Raw genomic sequence first — 16586 nt, forward strand, 5'->3', positions numbered from 1 at the left:
GTCAAGATCAGAAACAGGAGGGCCCTAAGGAGGGCATGGCTGCGAACTACACTGGATGATTTCCAAAATGGTTATTTCAGGTCAAAACCTCACACAAATGTGGAAGAGTTGCCTGCGGATAGTACCTGCTGAATTAGCCCGCCCACAATTAAATATTATTATGCGGTATTCAGTAAACAGGGAAGCACTGCATGCGTTTCGACGATCTGCCATTAGGTTTCCATTTAACACAGAAAATCTTGCGAACTACCACATGGTAGAAGGTGCCATGCTTTCACATGTCCATAGCATAGAAATGACACCGCGCCAACAAAGGCACTGGCGCAAATGATTCACTGAGCCAAGGATATTGGCCTCATACCTCGCCCTCCTTTGTCAAAGGTAGGAGACAGAGACCTGTACGCTGTGCCGCCGCACCCTATGTCCGTAAAGTTAGCGATTTATTCAGTGTTTTATTCAGCCACGAGATCCGATTTCGAGCATGTGATCTTGTGGGGGTCACATGCTTATTCAAGTGACCTGTGACCAATGTGACCATACGTGGGTCAAATCGACCCCCACCCGAGCGAAGGGCATCCAACCGGCCGGCCGGCGCGTGTCAATTTGCACGCTTACTTCGCTGCGCTCCTTCTCGAACGTAAACATTTGATTTATCCAGGCATTGCATCACGCCTCTATGCCTCCACCCACGGATTCACATCTCAGCTGTGAAACAACTTGGCGTCGGCGGTGGTCGCCCTCCCCCCGCCCCTCCCTGGGAAATCGAACGGTATCCTGTCATCGCGGTGTGAAAAGCTTAATGCAGCCCATTGCCTTTAGCCAATCTGCAAGCGAACTGGGGCAGAATAAAGATGAACAAAGGATGGTGAAAAGAAACAATAAATCGGGAAACACGCTTGCGTGATGGTTAATGCCACAATGAGCACAGCCCCGACGGGAGTGTTCTGTATTCCGCAGTATTTTGTCGAAATCCTAACAATGGCGAATTTTCCGATCCTTTGCGGATTGATCGGCGAACTTGCCCGAAGTTTGCTGAGTCTTGGAAAAGGCAGGTGAACATGTGAAAATGTCATTACGCATGTCATTGTCATTATGTCAAATGTCATTACATCATGTCTTTTGTAACGCAGACAAAAAACTGTGACAGTTGCGTTGTTATTTTGATTAAATTTGCTGCGAGGCAATAGGCGGCCGTGCTGGTTCAACGTGTACCACAGTAAGCATAAACTATCTTGTTAGTCCATTTTTCTCTTCCTGAGTGCGGAGTGCTGGCGCTGCTTCGCAGCCAATGACCTTCCTTCTGCCGGGCTGCAATTGGTGTGGTAGGCGGGGCACAACTGCAACGAAAATAATCTGGACTGATGGCACAAATTATTATAGGGTTGCTGGTTCCTATTCAGAGGCGCGATAGCGCTAGATTGAAAAAAAAAACATTGCATCCTCCCCCTCCCTAAGCTCATGCTTTAGCTAAAATCTTGCATAACTGTTCCAGCACAAACAAAATATTATGCTCAACACATGCGTACGACAAGGACATTACCTATGCTGCAACTCCATACATATGCCCCACAAAGATGGTGCCTGTATGTGTGTGTGGACCCCGTTTCCAGCTCAGTCTGAAGTCAGAAATAGGCGAGCCAATGGTACATGCCTATATGGCGATGACTCAAATCTGAGGTCTTGAATCTTACACCGACTTACAGGATGCATGTGGTCACCATCAGGCCAAAGGTAGCCTCAGTCATAGCACAGGCAATTAATGCGTGTATTGAGGCTATTGAAGCACACATGACACACCATGTATCGTTAGCAAGCAACAACACTGCAAGTGCCTAGGCCGACATGCGGGATTCTCATACCGTCTTACAGGGAATAACTATAGCCCAACGTAACCCGGCATTACTCGTCAGTCCGCCCACAGAAAAGTTATCACAAACCAAACGGACCAGTGTCATTGCTAGAAAACAGGCAAGGAAGACAAGAGCCCTACTACTGGGCCGTGACCGCCGTCAACCAATTAGCGGATTCTACTGCGCCGCAACCGAACGCTCATTGGTCCGTGACAGCTGGCCGCCGACCAACTGGCGGACTTTGCAGCATCGCAACCGAACGCTCATTGGTCCGTGACAGCTGGCCGCAGGCCACCAACAATGCAAACATCACAGCAACAGTGTGTCACGGAGCCTTGTGATGTCTCGGAGGAACACCAGCTGGCTAGAACACGCACCGCAAGCCAGCACGGCCGGCAGAGCACTACGCGCCGTGAACACGCGTACAGGCACGGACGACTACACTGTGCGACTGGAGATAGAGCAGTGCATGGCTCCGCGTCAAAGTGGATTCCGCCCGGTCCATCTATTCTAAGTGCCGTTATATATTGGTATCAGTGCAGCCATCTAAGTTTACATTGTGCGGTGTCAGTCGCCAAAGCAGCAGGGGCCGTTGTTCGAAAAGAGGGGCAGAAAGTCCCGGGCGAAATATTAGCGGTCGGTCTGAACGAGACTCACACAGCACTGCACTCCACGAGGTGAAAAGGGCGTGCCATATCGGCCAGGAACACGTCGGAAGGAGCCGCCGCTGATCTCATTAAAATTACCCACCTTCATATCCGAGTGTACCGATAACAACACGTGGCGAACCGCATACAAAGCTGAACTGGTGACAGCAGACACAAACCGCAAGAAGCAGTAATTTAGAGCATAGCTTACCTTTATACAGGCCAGTAGCGCCACGGAAACAACGACAGATTTGAGTGGACGGGACAACGTCCAACGAACCCTGTTAAAGCAAAAAATGACAGACTAAATACCAGGGTCATCCTGAGCATGCAAACAAGGCGTTGGATGACGTTTCACTAGTTTAGGCCCATTTAACATTTCTCAGTGCCTATCTTTTTCAAATCGGTTGGAAGGATTCATAGCAGAGCTGGAACTGCAAGTTTTCGTTACGAAAATAGTACAACACGGCTACAAGAACGCATTAAAAATATTAGCTGTTCACTACAAAGTGTTATTGCCCCCAGAGACAAAAGCCCACATTGCAGAAAGCACACCAAGATACTGTGTGACACACTGCTTACGATTAGCCTTTGCAGCTGCTGCCAACTTGCCAGACGATAGACTTAACCAGACTGGTGCGCGATATTACACCGCCCGTCACCCCGCAGCGTGTCAGCGGCTTTGCGGAGCCGGAGCATGCCACTAAGTGATGTCAACGCACCGAGGAGCCAGGCTCAGTGGCTGGAGTGCAGCCATACAACTTAGAACCCTCACAAATAGCAGAGCAGATGCCAACACCAGCGAGCAGTGGGACTGCCGGCACGTGTGACGTTACGGAGGCACCGCCGACACGTGTGACGTCACCGAACTTGGCGGCCGGACCCGGCAGCGGACACCGAACCCCGGCCGACCGCAAAGCCGCCCTAGCAGTGCGACTCGGAAGCGTGAACGTCTCCGAAATCGACCATGAGGCGCGCGCGCAGCTGCAGCGTCTGCGGCAGCTTGGCCTCGGCCGTGACGATGGTGTTGGTGTAGCGGTAGTGGAGCAGGAGCGCGGCCGTGGCGCGGCCGGCGCCGGCGGCGGGGAGCGGCCGCACGGCCAGACGCACCGCTACCTTGTTGGCCTGGCGCCACACCACCACGCTGAGGAGGGCCGACGGCGGCGTCAGTCGCGGAGCTGGGGCGCCGGCCCGCCCGGCCAGCCCATCAGCCACACCGTCACCGCCACACACGCCACACATTTTGCGCTGAAAACGACTCACTGCGATGTACTGTTAAGGCACCAAGATTCTAAAGCCCTCACCACGTCTCTTACTAACGACGAAGACAGGCAGCTGTATTTTCCGTCACGATCCACTGCGGTACAATTGTACGCTTCATATTGCTGTTAGGGGGGGGGGGGGGGGGACCCCGAACGGTGAAGCGTCCCATAGCCTTCACATCGCACCGCTGCGTGTTATGCATTGCAGCCACGCGTTTTCGAGCCGTACGTTGCTGAGCATGCTCACTAGCGAGCATGCGGTTATTTACTGATGGACACAATCAGCCAGCAGGGCTCAGACAAGCACTTCTCACACTGAACTGTGCGGCAAACTCACATGCACCCGTTTCGATGCGCAAGCAGCACGGCCTGAATTTTACAACAGCCGATTGAACAATAATTAAATCACCCATTAACTCATTATATAATGCGATGGGTGGCTCTCCAGTCATCTGAACTCCTGAACCGGCTCAGCATGACACCTTAATCTGGCGCCGTGCATGTCCTGACCTGGGGTCGTCTCTGAATTCAGACGACGTGGGCGCCTCGTCAAACTCGGCAGAGTCGTCCCGCGGAGCCAGCACGATCTCGGCCTCCGGCAGCGTCAGCTCCGCCGTCTGGACTATGTTCGGCTCCACCCTGCCACGGAGGTCACAGGTCAAGGTCAAATCACCATGCCACGGAGGTCACAGGCCAAGGGCACCTCTGCCCGTACACGCCTGGCTCCAGTCTGCCCCGACATTCATGTGATGCATGCTAAGGCATGGTGAATGTCGAGTGGTAACCAAGCTATCGCCCGGCACCGCCTTTACGAGCCAAGTTGGATGTAAAAAGCTTTACCGCAACGCAAGAGCGATACTTTGCAGGAGCATAGTGGATCAGGCAGTAAAGAAAACCCCGCCAACGACCGTTTACGGCGCGCATTTCCCCTCCCATCAATGTATAATGGTGTTGCGCCCACTCACGCACGCAAACCATGATGGGACAGCCCAGGCTCGAACACCTCACCAGTGGGCTCTCCTGACCTTCACATTGCTCTCCTGACCATCACACCTATCTCCCACCTTCACACCGCTCTCCTGACCTTCATGTTTCTCTCCTGACCTTTACACCATTCTCCTAGCCTTCACACCGCTTTCATGACCTTCGCATTGCTTTCCTGGCCTTTACACCGTTCTCCTGACCTTCACATCGCTCTCCTGACCTTCACACCCATCTCCTACCTTCACACTGCTCTCCTGACCTTCATACTGTTCTCCTGGCCCTCACACCGTTCTTCTGGCCTGCACACCAATTCCCTGGCCTTCACACCAATCTCCTGACCTTCTCATCGCTCTCCTGACCTATACATCGCTCTCCTGACCTTCACACCGCTCTCATCCGCTCTCCTGACCTTTTCAGGGTGACCGGTCGCAGCAGAGACGATTCCTTGTGTTCCGGGTCCGGATCCTCCCGCAGCTCCTCCTCGTCCGGATCCCGATACGTCTCCAGACGGATCGCCATCTGTGGATCCAGATGCGCCCGACCGTCAGCAAGTTTTATCTCTCGCGGTTGGTTGCATACACTTGACCGCAATTTCTGTGGGCTTGATCTTGGGATCAGGAACTGCAGTGAGCACACGGAGTATAGTGACGGAACAAACTGAAGAAGAATGAGAGCGAAATGGCGGGTCACGTCTCCGACTGCAGCGAAATGGCAGAACACGTCTCCGACTGCACACATGTCTGAGGCCAACAGAGAAGCCTGCGAATCAGCTCGGAGTGCTGGGAAAGCAGGCGAGAGCACGCCTCCAGTCAGACATAACGAACATGGATGGTCCACTGGCAACGACGCAGCTGATCGAAGAGGTCAGCTCGCGCGTCCTCGTTACCCCCCACCCCTGACCAGCCACCGGCGCACCACCTCCAGCCCGCCGGACCCACCACGCTGAACGCATCTCCCAACACAACGCGCGCTTGCCAGGGGTCGAACTCAGCGTCCCGCTCCCCGGCCTCGTGACTCAGCACCGAGGTCTGGTGGGGAGGGATAGGGGGAGGGGGGGGGGGGGGCAGCCCCAACGGGTCCACTGACCGGGTGGCTGATGGGGTTGGTCTGAGGAGAGATGGGTGGGGGGGGGGGGGGATTAGCCCCGGATGGCCCACTAACCGGGTGGCTGATGGGGTGGGTCTGGGGAGAGATGGGCGGGGGGGGGGGATTAGCCCCGGACGGCCCACTGACCAGGTGGCTGATGGGGTGGGTCTCGGGAGAGATGGGTGGGGGGGGGGGGATTAGCCCTGGATGGCCCACTGACCAGGTGGCTGGTGGGGTTGGTCTGGAGGGAGATGGGTGGGGGGGGGGGGAGGGGATTAGCCCCGGACGGCCCACTGACCGGGTGGCTGGTGGGGTTGGTCTGGGGAGAGATGGGGGGGGGGGATTGGCCCCGGACGACCCACTGACCGGACGGCTGATGGGGTGGGTCTGGGGTGGGGGGGGGGGGGGCAGCCCCGACGGGCCCACTGATCGGGTGGTTGATGGGGTTGGTCTGGGGAGAGATGGAGATGGGGGGGGGGAGGGGGGGGAGTCAGCCCCGGACGACCCACTGACCGGGTGGCTGATGGGGTGGGTCTGGGGTGGAGGGGGGGGGGGGGCAGCCCCGACGGGCCCACTGATCGGGTGGCTGATGGGGTTGGTCTGGGGAGAGATGGAGATGGGGGGGGGGGAGGGGGGGAGTCAGCCCCGGACGACCCACTGACCGGGTGGCTGATGGGGTGGGTCTGGGGTGGAGGGGGGGGGGGGGGGCAGCCCCGACGGGCCCACTGATCGGGTGGCTGATGGGGTTGGTCTGGGGAGAGATGGAGATGGGGGGGGGGGAGGGGGGGGAGTCAGCCCCGGACGACCCACTGACCGGGTGGCTGGTGGGGTTGCAGAGCGTCAGCACCGCCTCCGTCTCCTGACCAGGCACCAGCTCGCCCACTGACAGGATCTTGACGTCCGGCACGTGGTAGCTGCCGGGCAGGGAAGCTGACGTCACGACACGGCCCCGCGCGGCCGGGACACCCGCGTTACCGGACCGGCAGGCCGGGGCCTCCACACTCAACCGCCCCCTATGGCGTACGGCACGCCACAAGCCAGCTGGCACAGAAGGTATTCGTGTCTGCGACCTCCGTCGTCACCTCCGTGCTACATCAGTCGGTTCCGACCGCATGGCGCATGTCAACGTGACAAGTCACAAAACGATGGCTTGAAACACAATCACTACACGTCACACAACACTGCATCAGGCCAATGGGTGTTCATTAGCCAAGCAGGTGGAACGCCCGTACATCCGATCCATCGCCACTGCGCCACACCACAGCCCGGCACGCTGCACCGTCCCACAGCACAACTGACAGCATCCCAGGCGATGCTGCCTCAGCTCCACACACGGTGTGACGTCATCACAGCCGGGGGGGGGGGGGGGCGGGCGTGAGGCGCCATCGGACGCCGCCGACTCACTAAGCGTTCAGCTGGATCCTGAACTTGACGCTGATGGCGCTGTACTCGGGCTTGCTGAGGTTGTGGTCGCAGTAGCGGCAGCGCATGGAGCGCTTAAGCTCGGCGTGCTTGTGCTGCGGCTGGAGCAGGTCGTGCCGGGGCGTCTGGAACTCGGGGAAGGCCAGCCGCTGGTCGAGCGTCGTCGCTGGCGGCCAGAGAAGGCGGCCGTCAGTCGGGCCACACACAGCACGGTCAGAGGGCGGCCGTCAGTAGGGCCGCACACAGCACGGTCAGAGGGCGGCCGTCAGTCGGGCCGCACACAGCACGGTCAGAGGGCGGCCGTCAGCAGGGCCGCACACAGTACGGTCAGAGGGCGGCCGTCAGCAGGGCCGCACACAGCACGGTCAGAGGGCGGCCGTCAGTCGGGCCGCACACAGCACGGTCAGGGGGCGGCCGTCAGTAGGGCCGCACACAGCACGGTCAGAGGGCGGCCGTCAGTCGGGCCGCACACAGCGCGGCCAGAAGGCGGCCGTCAGTAGGGCCGCACACAGTACGGTCAAAGGGCGGCCGTCAGTAGGGCCGCACACAGTACGGTCAGAGGGCGGCCGTCAGTCGGGCCGCACACAGTACGGTCAGAGGGCGGCCGTCAGTCGGGCCGCACACAGTACGGTCAGAGGGCGGCCGTCAGTCGGGCCGCACACATCACGGCGAGAGGGCGGCCGTCAGTGGGCCGCACACAGCGCGGCCAGAAGGCGGCCGTCAGTAGGGCCACACGCAGCACGGCCAGAGAGCGGCCGTCAGTCGCGCCGCACACAGCACGGTCAGAGGGCGGCCGTCAGTAGGGCCGCACACAGTACGGTCTGAGGGCGGCCGTCAGTAGGGCCACACACAGCACGGCCAGAGGGCGGCCGTCAGTCGCGCCGCACACAGCACGGCCGCACCCACAAGTCACATTATGCGGTGCAGAGCACGTGACGGACGGAAGGCTTTCAGCACATCATGAATTCACGAGTTTTTACGCCGGCAGTTATCGACCTTCAATGTGCCGATAGGTCCAGGTATGTCATGGAAACATTGGTTATATTGTCAATGCTCGACATTTCAAAGCTGTGTTCAATGTGACGAATAAACAAGGGGTCCACTCCCCACAACAAAAAAAAAAACAGGGAAAAGCCGCGAGTGGTCTCAGATGCAAGAAGCCCATTGGTTGGGAGGTTCGTGAGGTTCGAACAATGTTCTTGGTTCCCAGTGTTGGTGATAATACATTTTATCTAGCACTCGGCACAGTTATACGGTTAAATATACGGTTAAAAGGGTATTATATACGGTATCGGCACGGTTATAACCCTCCAGCTTAGCCGCCTGTCTCGTGCAGATTCTGGGCTCTAGGCACCCTACGCATACAGCACCGCATAGCGGCGCGCCGGCCGACTGGCGGGCGGGCGCGCGACTGCAGTGCACGCATCTCTCACCAGATGTCAGCACAAGTGGCTCGGTGAGAAGCTCCTCGGGCAGCGATTCGGCCTCGTCCGCCGGCTCGGCCTCCAGGGCCTGCATAGTCTTGGCGTCCATATCCTGCCGATGGAGGCAGCGGTCCAAGCGGGGCGGAGCGAGCATCACCGCCGCGTTCGGGTCAGTCAAGTCCCATCTCGCTGCGTCTGAGCGTGCTAAAGCTGGGTTTCCAGGTGTTGGGGGGGGGGGGGGGGGTCGCGTCACTCGCACCCCTGCGCCTGCTTCTCACTGAGGGGGGCCGCAAGAGGGGCGTGACATCGCCGATGCGAGACAGAGGTCTCCGATGTGCTGCCTACAGTCGGGGGGACAGGTGTCCTCGGTAAGACACGCCTGTCGCTACTGCGCCCGCCCAGGACACCAAAAGGCAGCTACATGGTTTGTGTGGGGCTCAGGCCTGAGTCTGTGGGAGGACATTTCCCCCGCCGAAAAGTGCGGCCTGGAAAAACAGCACGGTGAGAACCGCGAGGTATATCCGCTACACGAGGCTGTGGTCAGCTACGCAGACAATGTAATTTAACAAATTACGCTTAAATTTGGTTATCAGCTGACTTAAACTGATCGCGGTTCCCCAACGCTACATCCAGTTACGTATCTGAGTTTTATGACGTCGTGAGCAGTCCGGAAAGATAATTGTAAAAATAAGGCCACAATCCCTACTAAACCGTTACGCACCAATCCACTACATGTTGCAAACCTGAGTTTTATGACGTCGTGAGCAGTCCGGAAAGATAATTGTAAAAATAAGGCCACAATCCCTACTAAACCGTTACGCACCAATCCACTACATGTTGCAAACCTAGCACTCAAAAGATAACCCCAGGGTCCCAGGTCGCCAGCGTTCGCGGATACGGGGTGGTGGGGCGGTGGGACAAGGGAGCGGTGGGGCGGTGGGGCTGGAGGAGGGGCTCGCCTCACCTTGGCTAGCGCCAGGCTGCGCGACGGCGGGAGGCCGGCCTGTTTGCGCGTGGCCCGCGCCAGCACGCCGAACTTGCCCTTGCTCTCCAGAAAACGCCGGTTCCTGACACGGGTCAGAAAGAGAGGTGAGTGAGTCAAGAGTATGGCCTGTCGACGATAGTCCGCGCTGGCCGCGCCGGGACACAGACAGTGCACGCGTTAGGTACCTCCAGTACGCTTCACTATCAAACGCAAGGGAGGACTAGGGACGACTCATGGTTCAAAAATGTCGACGTGTCGCACGAGCGACAATGCGAAACATAGGCGAAGTTAATAATGCTTCCAATTCTTACGAAAAAGAGAGAACACAAACAAGGCACAAATGATGCGACCAGAAAACCTCACCAACACAAAACCATCGCTCACAAGAGGCCCATTCCAATGTCATTCGACGTAAAACACTTTAAGCACACGTGAACCAACCATGAGACCCCAATGAAACACGACAGCGCCAGGAGCTTGACCAGTAAATCCAGTGCAACCATCGCTCCTGGTCCTTCCTTCGCGTGTCGCAAGTCCCGATTCCTCAAGAGATGCTTCCATTCGCGTGTCATAACAATCTACTCGCACGCCGCACCCATGAGTCAGAGTACACCCACGAGTCATGAGAACATCCAACAGTCGCGAGTGCACTCAAGAGTCCGTGTTACACCAAAGAGCCGCGAGTGCACCCAAGAGTCGCCAGTGCACCCAAGAGTCGTGAGCTCTCAGCCGTGTGCCACATGTTTTCAGCGGCGTGCCACCGTGACGTCACAGCCGTGACGGCCGTATGATCGGTATCACGAGCCCCTACAGGTGTCACCTTTCATTACCGTGGGCCGCTCCCTTATTACCCAGCACAAGTTCCCACACGCGCGACACGAGTCATTCTGCTCGACACCGCGAATCGCGAGTGCACGAGTCCTGACTCACGTGTCCTGCCGGCCGTACTTGCGCTGCTCTTTCTGCACCTTCTCCAGCATGGCCAGCGCGCGGTAGTTGTCCAGCAGTGTGTTGAGCCTCTCACGGTCGGGGTTCTCAAACTCCGTCCACGTGCCGGACGCTGGCGGGCCAACAGCAGCATCAGACGGACCGCCGCCACGCACAGGTGGGGTTCTCAAACAGGCTCGGCTCAGGCGATGGACACTGCTGCGGCCCCACTGGCGGTGCGCACTGTGCTAATTCTGGTTCATATTTGGCCAGAATCTCACTTTATTCCTGACATGCTTGGCCAGTGACATGCATGACTGGCCAACTACCTGCTTTCGTTGCTTACTTACGCCGAATGAATCAGATCCTGTGAACCACTTTCAGTCGCTTGAGCCGATTGATCTTGGCGGCCATAAATTGACAGCAGGTTTGTCATGTATTCAGGAAAAAAGAGATTTTTAGCACAACATGTATCGGCATCAAAAGGATAACCAGAGCGTGCCTTTAATATTCATGACATTTAATTTGACACAAATGATATTAAAGTCATGATTTTGAGACACATGTGTGGCATTTGAAATACAAATAGAACATAAAAGTAATGGATATCAACACAAAAAGGCACTGCCGGTGTCCACTTTTGACTGCATTCAGGATGCTTGACAGCATGTGAGGGACAGTCTCCAAAAATTGTTACAGCGATAGAACAGGTCTTGTTGCTTACTAGAACCCTCATAACACAGCGTGATGCGGATTCTAGTAAGTCGGCGTCCAGCCGACCGGTCGGCCGCGCGACTCTGTCGAGTCACCACTGCTCTGGCAGACACCAAGAGCAGTGCGTCTTGCACTGTGTGCGAAGCGAAGCGGAAGGAAACGACTGGCCTGAACACGCTTTCAGCTCGCGTCGCACGCACGGAGACGGGCCACTTTGGTCCCTCGACGGTGTATGTTTGGATTGCGGCTTTCGAGCGCGTCATTTGGGTATCATATGCGCTGCCAGTTTAGACCAACACGGCGGTTTCAAAACGCAAAGCGATTGTCAATAAACGGGACAAAATGGCACAAAGACATTTCAGAGAGAGGGTGGACTGGGTGGCTGACCAGCCGTGATCAGGGGGAAGCGACACATCAGACGATGGCATACCGGCACGTCATCCGTGCCCAGACGTCAGCAAACCCTGTGAGGCGGCGGGTGTGGCTCCGGCCCAAAACCGGTCCACCCTGTCTGCCCTGGCCTTATTCCCACCTATCCACATTCATAGGTGCGCGCAATACGCCACGGGCACGAGTTAGTTGTTCGTGTCACTGTGTCAGTGGTAATTTATGCCATCGTCAGTACACAAGGCGCTGGTTTATGGAGCGGACGTGATCGAGTCATCTTCACTGCCTACTGACATGTATAGCTAGGGAATGCGGGAGGCCTGAAACGGACACAACCGGTAGTGGACCAGTTCTACCGCCTCCTGGTGACTAGCGATCCACTTATTGCCATCATCATCGGACTAGACATCGGTCCCGGCGCTGATGATGACGTTCGCAGGCCGGTTCGAGCGCATTAGACATCAGTGCACTCAAGGATGTCGAGGGGCGAAATAGCTATACAGAGTGAAGATGAGGGAGACTATAGTAACGCGGCAGGCAACACGAGATGGCTCAGTCGAGCCGTTTGAAATGGACCAGGTTCATCTTACAATTGAAAATCTTAAGCTGATGCACGGTTTAACTTGCTTGCTTGTTTAGCTTTTACATGTTTCATGTTTGAAGTCCAACTCATCATTACGAACCACACTGACCAGATTCGCTCGTCCGATCCGGAGCACCGCCAGCTGTGTTGTGAATGAGTTAAATGTGTCACGTAAATGAGACCGAGACAGACCTATCAAACGCCACTACGTCACGACGCTGGACTTATCACAATTACACGTACCTTTGAATGTGTGCTGCGAAGTTTTTATGACTTGTGTTATGCACATTCTGCTCGGTTCTCGTTTATGCAATGCATTGGCCCGCGATGTACAGGTGCGTGTGTCAATGGCACAGCAAAGTGACACATGCACCAGGGACAATGTATGCTGGGCTTCTTTTCTTGCATGCGTTGTTGTTATTAACGAATACTTCTACACACTTCTCCATCAGTCATTCTGTGTTACTTGGGCACTGAACAGGAAAAAGGCCTATGTCATAACTTTAGTCATTACCATAGGTTTTGCATTCTTGTGCTCTCTTATTTTCATTCCGGAAGGTCATTTTAGTATGATCTGAAGGACAATACTATGTTGTCATTCATTCTGACTTGCTTAACTTGACGCCACACCGCCAGACCACTGACCGACGCTACCCGGCCGGTGACAACACCACACCGCCAGACCACTGACCGGCGCCGCCCGGCCGGTGACAACACCACGCTGCCAGACACTGACCGGAGCCGCCCGGCCGGTGACGGCACTAAGCCGTCAGACTACTGATCGGCGCCGCCCGGCCGGTGACAGCACTACGCCGCCAGACACTGACCGACGTTCTGGTCGGGCAGGCCGCTGTCACGTGACGTCCAGCGACAGAAGCCGCAGGCCACATAGTACACCTTGCGCGCCACGATCTTGGTCGGGTCCTCCATGCTGGGTGCCTGCCGGATGGCCAGCCGGCGGTCAGCCAGGGGGGAGGGGGCGGACGCACAGCACGCGCAGACGCCGTCCCGCGACTTGGCCGCAGCTGCAGCTTAGTAGTGGGATTGTAAGCACAACGTGCCACCCTCAGCTCAGAGAGTGATCAGTGCTTCTGTACCTCAGAACAGTCAGAGGATAAGCCAAGCTGTGATGTCACCAATAGACTGGGAAGTCATCATTGTAAGGGTGGCCATCAAGTTTGACTCACAAGAGTGACTTGCCAGGATGACTTGAATCCTTGCATCCATATAAACACAACCACTAATACATGACGGTGGTGCACAGCAAGCACTACATACACATGTCTGATGGTGGGGCAGTGAATGCAAAGACCAATGTTGAGACCCGGGCAACAAAGTTGTGTCCACTAGGATAGAATGCTTAGATCAGAAATAACAAATGATTACTATGTAACATAGCACAAAACTTCTACCCTTTTTATGAGGCCAATCACTACAATCAGTACAAACATGCTTGGTGTGTGCTGTTGTCACCCCAAAAAGCCAGCTGAAGGTGCACCAGAAAAGCAATGAAGCATAGCCAAATATAGGTCAAGTGAAGCCATTATGTGCAGGCAATTGCACCAAATATTGTTGGAAACAGTCTTCCAGCAAAGCACATTGGCAGCAGTTAAAGATGTGAGACAAGCCATGAGATTGTATAGTCTACAATTACCATTTTAAAGACATTCTACACTACATTACCAGGCCCGACAATCAGGGCCTTTCCATGTGAAGTGATGCACAGCAGCTTACCTGAATGTTTGTGAATCAGGTGCTCAACTCATCAGCCCATTGGAGCACTTGTAGTTCAGGCACTCACCTGACCTAAACACAGCACCTGTGGCCCAGGTGCCCAGCTCACCTGCATGCTTGTAGCTCAGGTACTCACTCACCTGAACACTTGTAGCTTGGGTATTAAGCTCACCTGAATGCTTGTAGCTCGGGTGCTCAGTGTTTGTCCACATGAGGGACACTCCTTGCATGTGGCACACCTGTTCTTTTTCAGGCCAGCCTCTGTGTTGGACATCATCTCCAGGCATCCACTGCAGTACATAAAGTCCACCTGGAATTTGGCTAAAACTATTAGCCCATCAACACCAAATAAGAACTATTTTCACACCTTGTTGAGCTAAGCATATGGATCACTGGGTAGTGATGATGCCTCAGATTGAATCACAGCAAATACTTCATTGAGAACTATGGGACCACCATAAGGCCAACCATAAAACCACTTCTGAGTTATGTGCATGTGTGAAGGAGCATCACCATATGACCAAAAGTGCATAGAAAGGAAAGGGGAAACAAGCAAACCAATGATTCAACATTGTTATCACAACTATCCAGAGCAGTCTACAAGGATATCATACCTCATGAGAAACGCAGTTTCCACATCTGATTTTCAGGCAATGCCGGCAGAAATACACAAGGTAGACAGGCTTGAGAAAACCGCAGGAGCATAGGTATTTTACCCTATCCGATAACAAGATTTGATCCATGTCTTCGTCTTCCTCCCTTTCAGATTATATAAATATATATTGCTGTTTGTCCTATGCCGCTAAACTTTACGATATCAATCACCACAAAAACGCTCTAAGCACCTACACGTAAACCACGCCCAAGCACCGAACGTATTCTGATATCCCATTCGCGTAAGCACATCCCACAAGATGGGATAATACAAATATGACGCAGATGAGCCTTTCATAAAGATATGGTGTTGTGAAATATTTGTTCAGAGTCTGGCGGCTTATTTACGCGAGATGAAGGCAAGCAATCGGCGTGGTTATTGACAAAGCCGCTGGGTACTTCTTAATACGTTTTTCAGCCGAAATGTGATAAAAATTGTTGCATTTATTGGGATAAGAATATGATACAGAAACCACTTAAATTATAAAAGTCCAATGCAGCCAACAGCTGTGGTGTCTTATCAAAGGGCGAATTTTGAGCAACGTCTCAGGGATTTAGTCGTCTAGGCAATATTAAGGAATCAGAGCGATAAGTGCTACTGGTCGAGGTAAAAGGGCCCCAGATCTGCCCCATTGCCCATAGGCAGGGGGCAGATGAGGCGCACGCAATCCCGACCCCTCTAGCTTTAGGTTTTGAGGGGCTCGAAAGGCCCCACGGGACTGGCGATCAAGAGACAGATTGGGGGGCCCGGCGGCCGGCGGCCGGTTGCATCAAGGAACTTCGGGCGACAGGGCCGGATCTTCAAATGCCAGAGAGCCTCTTGCGCTGACGGGGAAATGAGATGGGGTGGGGTGAGGTGGGCTTTTTCGGTCAGAGACCACGGAAAATGAACAGTCGGTTTTGTGTCGGTCCGGGCCGTATATGCCCGTTTCCCAAGCTGTGATAAAGGCACGCGATAGTATCTGAAAACCTCTTGTAATGGTCGGCTCCCTGTGTCGGGCAGAGCTGACTGGGTATCCCGTGTCGCCGTGTCGGCCAATCCCAAAGTGGCTAACCTGAAAACCTGTGTCAATAAGAGCCCCGAGTCGGCCAGAGGCACATTTGCTGAGCATGGGCAGGGACGGGACTCCGAATGTCACAGGGCCTCGTGGAGCGGTCGAGGCCCTCTGATAATGAAAGGCAGTATCAGAAATAGCAACGAAACTGTTCGCAAGAGGCAGTTAAAGGAACATGGGTCGAGTCAGATCCCCGGTGCTGAACGAGGACCCTCCGTGCCCTATCAGCCAGAGAGCTGGTAAGTCGAACTCGGGTTCATGTGTCATTTATTGGACCCCCTATGCTGGTAAGAGATCCTTTTGCGGCGCCAATCCCTGCGCCGATCCGGGACGCCAGAGCGAGAGCACCTCCGCGTCATGGACCAGGGAGCGATGCCTGATGCATTCCCCTGAGGACCTCAACATCGGTCAGAGATCCCCCTGCCCCGTGTCACCAGGATGGCAGCTCTTGGGTTCCGGGTTGAGACGGAAGGTTTGAGACGAAACGTTGATGGCCGTCGCAGCCAAGACCAGGCGTCGGGCGCGCGGGAACGTCGTAAAGTTCGTTCGTAAAGAAAGACCACGAAAACCGTTCAAAATTGATTCGTGCCACACAAAGGTTTGGCGGGGGGGGGGGGGGTTAAATTCACGAGCTCATTTGTCTGTGTGTTCATTTAGCCCCTATTTAGACTGGAGGTGCAAAACAAACATAGACATGTTGCTTATCATGATGGGAAATCCACGGTATCGGTGTTAACTTTTTAAAGCATTAAAAAGGGCCCAAGCACGATTTGCAGCCGGACCTGAGAAGAACGTTACACTTTCCAACCCCTACCCCTGTGCTTCTGTCGTGCTCTATCAACACCCTGCTCCTCCTGTGCTTGACGTAATGT

At 55.1% G+C, this 16586-nt stretch overlaps 1 protein-coding gene across 1 annotated transcript; it reads right to left on the reverse strand.

The window, feature by feature from the left end:
• Positions 1–1757: 1757 nt before the first annotated feature.
• LOC119099362 (dynactin subunit 4) lies at positions 1758–14901 on the reverse strand. Its single transcript, XM_037222498.1, has 11 exons — positions 14620–14901; positions 14178–14315; positions 13099–13210; positions 10591–10720; positions 9640–9742; positions 8685–8787; positions 7234–7417; positions 6644–6743; positions 5153–5262; positions 4270–4398; positions 1758–3641 (listed from the first exon to the last, which is right to left on the reverse strand). The coding sequence occupies exons 1-11, from the start codon at positions 14746–14748 to the stop codon at positions 3422–3424; spliced, it is 1458 nt and encodes a 485-aa protein (XP_037078393.1). The 5' UTR covers positions 14749–14901; the 3' UTR covers positions 1758–3421.
• Between the last annotated feature and the right edge of the window lie 1685 nt (positions 14902–16586).

The sequence above is a fragment of the Pollicipes pollicipes genome, unplaced genomic scaffold (assembly GCF_011947565.3).
Source record: "Pollicipes pollicipes isolate AB1234 unplaced genomic scaffold, Ppol_2.1 Scaffold_4740;HRSCAF=5597_pilon_pilon_pilon, whole genome shotgun sequence".
NCBI classification, from domain to species: domain Eukaryota; kingdom Metazoa; phylum Arthropoda; class Thecostraca; order Pollicipedomorpha; family Pollicipedidae; genus Pollicipes; species Pollicipes pollicipes.

Bases quoted from the DNA above. Each gene is read 5' to 3' on its own strand.
- LOC119099362 (XM_037222498.1), bottom strand. From the start codon at position 14,748: ATGGATCAAATCTTGTTATCGGATAGGGTAAAATACCTATGCTCCTGC. The intron at 10,721-13,098 runs GTCAGTGTCTGG...TTGGCCCGCCAG, and splicing joins CCTGCCCGACCAGAACGTCG to CGTCCGGCACGTGGACGGAG. The intron at 3,642-4,269 runs GTCAGGACATGC...GGCCCTCCTCAG, and splicing joins GAATTCAGAGACGACCCCAG to CGTGGTGGTGTGGCGCCAGG.